Below are 11,067 nucleotides of genomic sequence, written 5' to 3' on the forward strand. Positions count from 1 at the left end.
CGTATTAAACCATGAATTATAGGTTTATTTGTGTACAATGCATTGTTAGCTAACTTCGAAATTAAAACAAATTACACAGCATTTAGAGATTCGAATTCTTCAACGTTTGTGGTGTTACACTGTAACTTGTTTCAATGTTTGTTCATATCAAGAAATGAACGTTCATTTACTCCATTTAACGTTCATTTAACAGATTATGCCAACGTGAACAGTAGACCAAATACCAATCATCCCACTACATACAAGTATGATCATGAGAGTCAGACTGATGCAACGCATTTGATTAGTGCCCCTCAAAAACATCAAAAATTTATATATCAGAAAATAAGCGCGTCCTTATTAATTCAGTTGCATGATATCAGTGACAACAACTTTGAAAGGCTTATTATATACACTGGGTTGGTATACTAGGCAAACACTTTAAGAAATACACTTTTAAATATTCGATACATGATTAGAAATGTACATTGTTTCACAAAAATGGAATCACAAGTTATCCCATACCGTTTTGTATCATAACAATCAGAGCGATTTAGAAATTAAACTTTGACATTTATCATATAGACACTGTGTTGTATTTTTTGCCAAAAACCAGTGTCCCCACTTCTGGGCTCTTCTTAATTTGTTCTCATTACCAGTAACATAGTTGTTTTGCAAAACAACTGGACTGATGTTTTGCTGCATATCCTCACTATGGTACCACTGTCCACTGGCAAATCTGTCTCTGGGAAGATAAGTCAATCTGATGGGGTCCTCACGAATAGCAATGTTGAAAAACATTACTGGTTCCGAACCTCGAAAATGAATGTTCTGCTGTCCTTGTTTAAAGTTGCTCATACATTTAGCCAGTCTTGTGGATAGTGTATTCCACACTCTTTGTGTTGCCCTTGTTGCATTAAGGTACAGAAAACAAGCACAGAATTGTGATTCATCAGCGTAATTTGCGATATTTACGTACATATCTGAGGGAATCGGCTTTTCACGAAACAGATGAAGTGGGTTTCCAAACCACACAGCGTCACCTTCGGTTATTAATATGCTAATATTACTCGCCAACAACTCATTAATCATCCTTACACGGAACAGTTCAAATTGATAATAATTGACACGCCCATATGACATAGGGTCTTCTGTTCCGAATTATATAAGCCTGACATTCAGTTCAGGTCGCCAACCAAGTAATCCATCGTATGCATTTGGGCCAGTAGTAATAAAAATCGTTTGTTCCAATACGTCATCAAAACAATCCACGTTGCTAATCCAACTCTTTGTCATATTCAAGTAAGCATGGTTCAAAAACTGCACAACGATAAAACAATAACGTTTCTGTATATCTGAGCCTATTCTAACTAAATTTGTTCATGTTCGTGAATGTATCATTATTTTAATAATGTCCCTGGACTGGCACCAGACTATCTAAACCAGATTCACACTTAAAACGGTTGTTAAATATCTAATCACTGTTATAGTTTCCCGTTGAGAAAATGATAGATGCTCTGATGGCGGCAACACACAAACAGCGCGCTATTATTTTCAGTGCGCTTTTGGACACCATATTGCAATATATGATTAACACAGCTTCAGCCTTATAATAATTTAATAAAATTATATAAAACGTATAATAAATTCAATAATAAATGAATGAAAATATTATGTTTATGTTTAAATATTATTTTCCTTAATGACCAAAATGGGAAACAAGCAGAATAAATTATTTTAAATAATTACTTATTTTGGTAAAACATCAAATACCATAACCTATACAAATGCAATTTGTTATGAGTGAATCATTCGAAGTAGTAGAATCAACCTAATTTAGACCTGAAAATTGGGTAGACATTTATTAGTGAATTTCTCTAACTGTGATTGGCAACCATTTAATATATATATATATATATATATATATATATATTTTCATTTAAAATTGATACTTAATTTCGTTTGACGGCCCATTATCAAAGCGACAGTTGTACAGGTGGAGGGTCAATTCTACATCGTTTTTATATTCGCATTAGACCATTCTTTCTTGGTTGTTAAACATATAGTTCCCAAGGCTGTACTGTACTACCAGTAATCCTGTGAGATGTTCTGTACTACAGTTCTGTCGATTATATATTAGTGTAAACTACACATTGCCGTGTTCATAAGATTTTGAATGCATCATTCAATGTGTCACTCTTACAGGGAACTAATCAATCTGCTAATAGAAACAAAATCGAGAAGCGATTATCTTATTTAAACTATGATGCGCGTGTATTTTAATGGCTTAAACTGGTGAACTGCATTGGATAGACAGTATTGCGATTCACAATGTTTTCATTCAACTGAAGGGCGTTGAGAGACATGGATATACGTGGATACCGGCGACAAAAGTTTCAGTTCGAACAGATAATAAGATTTCGAAAGCAATACTTCTGGCATTAAAAAATAAGAAAATGATTAATATTATAATACATTTCAAAATTAATGTTAATTACACTAAGTAACAAACATGCTTCAAATAACCAATTTTCTATGGGTACCAGCCAACTGAATGGGTCTAACAGATAAAAAAAGAGAAGTTGTTGATATGCGTGTGACACATGTCTACCGGACATAAACAAGTTGATGAATGCAATTATTAATACAATGTTTTGACAGCAATCACAATTGCGTCCTACATTATTATTATTAATCAGATAATAGATATGCGAATGATCATTTATATATAACAGGCATACTGTAGTGTTTGGTAGAAGCCCACTCCTATCCTTGCTACTACAGAAAAAAAAGTTATACGAATCACAATATCCATTTGCTTGTCGGTATTTCTGCTATAATGAAAACTATGTTAAGTCATACTCGTATTATCTTAATGTAGTCGCAAATCGTACTAGGATAAACGAAAACACTAGCTTCCTATAGTAATTCCGCATGAGTCTTATAAGTTCCCAATCGATACTAAACATGTAACCTACAGGAATAAATCGTTCTATTTGTATGTACAAGTTCACGTCAGATCGCGTGCAGACGGCGAAGTGCCGACAATAACAAACTAGCAGATCGCGATAACAGTGCAACTTTATACGTTTATTGCGTAACGATTCCTTCCAACAGTTCACTAACAGGTAGGTAAATACAAAATTCAAATCTTGACGTTTGCTGTATAAGTGAAGTGAGAAACCATCTAAATCGAAGAGAAACCATAAAACTACTATGCAGCCGTCCAGCCTTGTAAACAAATCGCCGAGTTCTTGAGCTGCTGCCAATAAGGGCAACCCCTAATAGCCTCCCTAGCTAAATGTGATTTCACACTAACTACGCTATATTCGGAACACTTAGGTATAGTAAAAATACAATTCAAGAAAACATATAACGCAATACCAGACAACTGTCATAGTCCTTTAAACTGCTACAGTTATAGATGCACAGACAAATATTATTGTTTTTTTACGTAGAATACAACTTGTGCACATGTGTACTACATTTTCGCATTGGGTAATATATGTCCAATATTTTTCATAGGATATTCCATTGATAAATGGGGGGCATTGAACCACTTTTATTTTTTTGCATGTCGTGCAAAATTGGTGGTAGGACTCGCTTATTGCCTTTAAAAGTATCACAATTTCTCCAAATATCACATATATATTCGCCTTTTCAGCAATGTGGATTCAGTCAGATAATAACCTTGTATTTCGACACATCTGCATATTTGCATCCTCCCCGCGATAAATTGTTTCTAAATCAAACCTTAAAACCCTGACATGAGGCGATCAAACAACGCTCAGTCACAGACCTCTAATATAGTTGCAATACGATGTCTCAAAACATGTTAAAGATATCAACTCGTTTAGTATTATGTCTGTGTGTTACATTTCTGATGTTGACTGGGTTTCTTGATGGATACTTCTCTTGGTGGAACATTCGACCACCTACAAGGCTGAAGATGGCAATGTCTGGCGGTAGACAGGAAAAAAGCTTGGCTGATTCATTCGAGAACGTGGTTGTGCCTAATATGTACCTGAGTGCCGAGAAATTACTTGAAATAAGTACAGCTATACAAAAACGTTATGGTTTACCGTTGTGCAGTTTTTGAACCATGCTTACTTGAATATGACAAAAAGTTGGATTTGCAACGTGGATTGTTTTGATGACGTATTAGAGCAAACGGTGTTTATTACTACTGACCAAGCTGCGTACGATGGATTACTTGGTTGGCGACCTCATCTGAATGTCTTGCTTATAGAATTTGGGACTAAAAATTCTATGTCATACGGGCATGTCAATTATTATCAATTTGGACTCTTCCGTGTACAGACAATTGGTATGTTGTTGACAAGAAATATTAGTGTATTAATAACAGAATCTGACGCTGTTTGGTTTGGAAACCCACTTCAATTGTTCCGTAGACAGATAAATTCCTCAGATATGTACGTCAATGTCGCAAATTATGCTATAAGAGGTCGTTTCTGTGCTTGTTTCCTGTTTCTCAATGCAACAAGATCAACACAACGAGTGTGGAATACATTGTCTATGAGACTAAGTAAACGTTTGAGCACATTTGAAGACGAACAACAGAACATCGGTACTAAAGGTTCGGAACAAGTACTGTTATCGAACATCGCAATTCGTGAAGACCCAATCAGACTGAACTATCTACCCAAGGACAGATTTGTCAGCGGGCAGTGGTACCATAAAGTAGAAATGCAAAGGAACCTCACTCCAGTTGTTCTGCAAAACAACTATGTTATTGGCAACGAGAACAAAATCAGAAGAGCCCAAAAATGGGGGCACTGGTTTTTATCAAGTGATACGGTGCAATGTATAGCTAACACCTGTGAAAACTTAACTTCAAAATGGCATTAAATAAGGCGATTTTATCATTGTAATTCTGTTCGTATTGGTAATAAGGTAATTCAGTTAATTTGATTTTGTTTGTATTGTAAATATGCCGATATTATGTTTTAAAAGATTTGGTGATATGCTCGGAAATTACTGTGTTTGACAATGATTCATCGGGTCGTGAAATGCATGAAATACATATAACCAAATGTTCACAGACCTAAGTACTAGTCTCTGTGCCACTGTGTCGTAAATGGGCATGTAATAGTCATGTAACAATCATGTCATTGTACTGTATTGATATACTATTCTAGCGGAGTAAATTTGTATTGGTTAGAGGTCCGTATATTCCGTTTTAGCAATGCTAGCACTATAATTATTTACCAAAATAGTCGTAAAACACTGATATGCTTGTCTCAATGTTTTTTGTGTCACCTATTTAGATCATTCATCATGTAAAGTTTAATAAATAGAATGGGTCACAAATATATATAATCGTGGTTTATTAATGTGATTATTCTATTATTCACATCGCTAGTCCATACTCCTTGGCTGGCAAAGCCCATTTCAATGTGCAGCACAAGTGCACATACACCCCTTTTCTCTGTTGGTGTTATTAAGGATGGTACAGTCGATTCGTACTGTTTTGTGTTTTGAACAGACACTGAACAGTGGGTTCTTTCACTGCTAGAATAGGGTAGACAATACAATATTACCTGAAATGAAATGAAATACACATACACATACATCATATAAATAACAATATCGCAGCAGCAATACACAGAGTACTTAGTTTAAATAATGAACCACAATTGTCCTCAGTCTAGCCAATTTATAGGCATAAATGGCCGAGATTCATGTACACCCTGGGTTTCCACATGAGCCAATCAGAATGTGGTATTGCTAGCACCTGCCTCACGTAGGGAACTCAGTAGATCGTAAACATCCTTTGTTATTTGAATCACAAATACGCCTAGTAGATTCCAATTGTCCTTCCTGAGTTGTAAACAAGTATGACCTATCAATCACCTTTACAACAGTTATCACATAGTAATGAACACCGTTCTTTCCATGATTCCACGAACACTTCTATTTGCAGGGTTTGGTGTAATGTGACAAAAACATAGAATAAAGGATGCTGACGATTATTATATATTATATTAAACATTTGAATGCGCGGTTGTGATTAATACTGGTATAGTGTTGATGTGATACATGTCTCTGAACGAATGTATCAAGTGCCAACTTTTCATTATCCATGAAATAACCATAAATATCTAATCATGGAAAGCAGTAACCCAAGGCGGCAGAATGTTAAGCCTTACGACTTTTCCTTTATCTCTGTACAATTATTTTAATAAAACCACTGCAATAATTAAAATGTTACTACTTGCTTAGTAATTGTATAAAAAAAGGCTACGGTCTTTATCTATCTGTCTTACATAACCTGCCGGTATGACAGATGTACCATCAGTGAATACGGTGACGTTGTATAAACTGGTAACAGATGCGCAAATGGGTGACGTGATCACTAATTTGTCTTTTTTTTTCATCCCTTCAAGTCGAGATGAATATCTTTCCAGCGTAAGAGTTATCTACCAAGCGATTCAAAGTCCATACACTCTACGCGTTTTATAGCACACACCAGCAGCAATGTTTGATGAGGTACAACAACTGATCAAAGGCGTGGTGTACAGTGGTGTTATTAGAGTGAGATTAAAGATATCATAATGATTAGGGATCCTTCACAGATTTGTGATGACGATACCAATCAGAAACTAGACAGAAGATTATATAACTGAACTTCTGCATACAATTGTCATGAGGATGTTTACCTCAAAGGCTCCACTGACCAAAAATGCATAAAAGTCATTGATAAGCTGTACCTAGAAGCCAGACACATGCAAATGATTCAACTGAACTATGATGCACATGCTTGGCACATTGGTACAATTTGAGACCAAGTGATGGGATCTTGAGTTCCATCACAATATGCCACAAGCTTAATATACATATTTCATCAGAACAATGACTACAACATTGGTGATCACGTAATATATTTTTATCATATTCTACATTTGCCATATTTATAGTATACATATTTGTATCCTTTATTGATATATTATAATCTAAGATGTTGTAAAGTGATGTATTCCAATACTGGACGGCTGCTTAAATCAGTTTAAATACTGAAGTATTTGTGTGATATGTACGGATGATTAACATCACAATCAAGAATGGAAGCATACGTTACTGTCGGTAATCTGCCGAGTGTGTGTTTGAAATATGTTTTATTGAGCCATACTTAAATTTAGAATTGCTCCTACATTTAATATGGCGGATATGCCTGATTACGTTTCTGTTGGGACATTGTTGATGGGTGAAATTATTTTTGATGAGCGTATGATGGGATACGTGGTCACTATCCGCCTAAAGTAAACTGCCTTCTACATTTGTTAATAATGTGATACCAAAAAACATGTGTGTACTTAGAGAGTGTGGGACATAAACTGAAATTAGACTCTCAAAACTGACTGACTGCTGTTCATGCTGCTATTACTTCTACGTACTGCTTGTCCAACTAAAATCTATAATTTCATAAGCAAGATACAAGTAGCCGAGAACTTTAGTTTTTTTTACTCTTCTTCAGTAGTATGACCTATATTTTAATACTCGAAAGAGCCACATTGAGTCAAACCTTAATAATAGACCACTGGTGCTTGATTTTAGCTGCACCTGCTCGATCACGGAGTTAAACACAGAATTCTAACACCATGTAATCTGTACTAAGCTGTACCAGTTTTACCAGCATCTCGTGAACAGCGCCTTTACGTCTTTAACGCAATTGCTGGTGAGAGGGAGCGTGATTTTAGCGGATGTTTTACATGTTATTAAATTTTAGGAATCATCAAACACTTATTAAGGCAAGAAAATAACATTTTAAAGCGAACGTGAGTAATACTCAAACATGATATATTTATTTTAGCTGAATATTTTACCAACGATCGGAAATGTTCATATTTATTATTATTTGAATGATAAGAGTCATCATTATACTCAAGTATGACAGTCTGTGGAGTATCATTCAATTGATGTTTCCATAGAATTCCCACATATTATCTTATCCAAGCTATAACTGGAATTATTGTGGACATTGAAAAGATTTGCAATATGAAGTTTAATCGAAACTGAATGGCATATGATTTTCGTCCATTGCAGGTCAACACAAGTCAGTCAGAAAAGCCACCATCGTTGCAAAAAGTGACGTAGTAAGGAATGATTGACCCCAATAAGAAATCCAAGTATACGTGACCTTAGCATCAAACCGCCTATCGACATGCTCCTTGCTCCAGCAAGGCTTCGACTTAAATATTTAATACCAAAACTTATTCAATAATTAGAACACACAACCCTATAAGACCAACTGAATGAACAAATTTTCCTGGATGGTGGTGACAACTCTCTCCACGCTCTTTGACTATAGTTCGCAAATCAAAGAAGTTACTCGTTTATTTTATTCAGACATATAATGTTTTTACGGACGCTTCTGTCATATCAATTAGAAGGTGTAAAAAAATTGAATGCAATTTTGGTTTAAATCATGGCATATTAATGGTGACAGATGGTAACAGGTAACATCTGATAACATTAAGGTGACACATGGTAGACATATTAATATCCGCTGCATTATTCAGTTTTAACAGACCAATATCTTTTAAATTAATGTTCGATTCTGCTGTGTATCCATAAGTACCTATAGTTTTTGATAATATTACGTTTTTCACACACATTAAAATTTTTCTTTTGAATTGTCCCAGGACGATCACCTTATTTCTTATAACTTGTCTCTAACTGTTATGTAGGTCACGCGACAATAAACATACACTTGTCAGTTATACTTTTATAAGAAGAAACCCACAAATGGTGTGTTCTAATACAAGGCTCATACAATGTTGTAGAGTGTAGACTTTTAGACTATATGGTATTTCGAGATAATCTCGATTAGCCATAAGTTGTGCATATATTTCAGTATTCAAATTCTAGGAGATCTATGAATTCTAAAAAGTGCACGAGGGTACTGCATTTTCGCATTGTGTAATAAACGTTCAATATTTTTATAGGATATTCCATTGATAAATGGGGGATTAAACCCATTTCGCATGACATGCAAAATTGGTCTTAGAACTCGCCTATTGCCTTTGAAAGTATCACAATTTCCCAAAATATCACATATATATTGGCCTTTTAAGCATTGTGGTTTCAGTCAGATAATAACCTTGTACTTGACATATCTGCATATAAAGTCCTCCCCGCGATAAATTGTCTATAAATCAAACCTAAAACACTAATATGAGGCGATCACACAAAGCTCAGACACATACCGCTAATGTAGCTGCAATACGATGTCTCAAAAGATATCAACTCGTTTTGTATCATGTTTGTGTGTTACATTTTTGACGTTGGCTGGGTTCCTGCATGGATACTTCTCTTGGTGGAACATTCGACCACGTACAGAGTTGAAGATGGTAATGTCTGGCGATAGACACGATAATAGATTGGCTGATTCATCTGAGAGCGTGCTTGTACCTAATGTGAACGGAGTCAATACAAGTGCCGAGAAAAACAAATTACTTGAAATAAGTACAGCTATACAAAAACGTTATGGTTTTATCGTTGTGCAGTTTTTGAACCACGCTTACTTAAATATGGCAAAGAGTTGGATTTGCAACGTTGATTGTTTTAACGACGTATTAGAGCAAACGGTGTTTATTACAACTGACCAAGCAGCACGGGATGGATTATTTAGCTGGCGACCTCACCTAAATGTCTTGCTTCTAGAATTCGGAACTAAAAATTCTATGTCATTTGGGCATGTCAATTATTATCTATTTGGACTGTTTCGTGTAAAGACAATTGGTATGTTGTTGACAAGAAATATTAGTGTATTAATAACAGAGTCCGATGCTGTGTGGTTTGGAAACCCACTTCAACTCTTCCGTAGACGAGAAGATCCCTCGGATATGCACGTCAATGTCGCAAATTACGCTAAAGGAGATGGTTTCTGTGCTGGTTTCCTGTTTCTCAATGCAACGACAGCAACACAACGAGTGTGGGATACGCTGTCCGAGAGACTAGGTAAACGGATGAGCATGTTCAAAGAAGAACAACAGAACATTGGTAAAGAAGGTGCAGAACAAATAATGTTATCAGATATCGCAATTCGTGAAGACCCAATCAGACTGAATTATCTACCCAAAAACAAGTTTGTCAGTGGGCAGTGGTACAACAGTATAGAAATGCAACACAACCTCACTCCAGTCGTCTTGCAAAATAACTATGTCATTGGTAACAAGAAAAAAATCAAAAGAGCCCAAGAGTGGGGGCATTGGTTTTTATCAAAGGATATGACGCAATGTATAACCAATGCCTGTAAAAATGTATCTTTCCATATGGCGTTTTAGTTATAGCGACTTTGTTTGTATTGGAATGAAATTAGACATGGGTATAACTAAAAAATAAATACTTTACATTGCGAATGTGTTATATCATTGCGGGCGGACTGATTGTTAAATATCAGCCATTTATGTCAAGCTGGAATACAGTTCAAATACAAGGAAGATAGACAACGTAAAATTGCGACTCCTTTACAAACATGGTACGGTTGATATATTTGTAAAAGGAGTTGTAGATGTTATTATTTAATATTGAGTCAGTTCCATGTCTACTATACGAACGATACGAATAAAATGTAAGTTCAAATGAAGCACTGTGCCAATATTAAAACGCGTAAGCGACATTTCAAGACATTGACGTGTAATTTTACTTTCACTGGTATGAATAGAATTGACTTGGCTATTCAGTTTTGATCAAATGTAATTTTACTGATCATATTCTAACAACAAAGTTGGTCCATTTTGTGTAGCTACTCCCTGGCAGCCATGTTTGGCTCATGGAACAGGTGAGGATGTTACAGTGTTGACATAGATTTATTGTTAGTTTCACTAAGGTGTTAATTGGGTAGAGGATTATAACTAAGGTTACATGAAAGGAAACCAACAGTTGCATGTTACCGTTCTCTAAGGACTATGGTACAAGTAGATATCGCATCGCATCCGTACTCCTTGACACCACACATGCCAAATGCTGGCTTCCATCAAGCTGATAGCACAAACACTACAAAAACTAAAACACGAATGTCTGTCTACATGCTCCACGTTTGGCATCCCTATCTCCAATGTGAGG

General features: G+C 35.7%; 3 protein-coding genes across 3 annotated transcripts; 2 read left to right on the plus strand and 1 right to left on the minus strand.

Moving 5' to 3' along the window:
* Nucleotides 1-522: 522 nt before the first annotated feature.
* LOC144344628 (uncharacterized) lies at nt 523-1,071 on the minus strand. The gene has a single exon (XM_078006505.1). It carries the CDS (start codon nt 1,069-1,071, stop codon nt 523-525), a length of 549 nt encoding a protein of 182 aa, XP_077862631.1.
* A 3,024-nt stretch (nt 1,072-4,095) lies between these two features.
* On the plus strand, nt 4,096-4,848 carry LOC144344627 (UDP-galactose:fucoside alpha-3-galactosyltransferase-like). Its single transcript, XM_078006504.1, has one exon. It carries the CDS (start codon nt 4,096-4,098, stop codon nt 4,846-4,848), a length of 753 nt encoding a protein of 250 aa, XP_077862630.1.
* A 4,379-nt stretch (nt 4,849-9,227) lies between these two features.
* Nucleotides 9,228-10,286, plus strand: LOC144344626 (uncharacterized). The gene has a single exon (XM_078006503.1). The coding sequence runs from the start codon at nt 9,228-9,230 to the stop codon at nt 10,284-10,286; it is 1,059 nt and encodes a 352-aa protein (XP_077862629.1).
* The last annotated feature ends 781 nt before the right edge of the window (nt 10,287-11,067 follow it).

This window comes from Saccoglossus kowalevskii, chromosome 22, assembly GCF_978046115.1.
Source record: "Saccoglossus kowalevskii chromosome 22, keSacKowa6.1, whole genome shotgun sequence".
NCBI lineage: Eukaryota > Metazoa > Hemichordata > Enteropneusta > Harrimaniidae > Saccoglossus > Saccoglossus kowalevskii.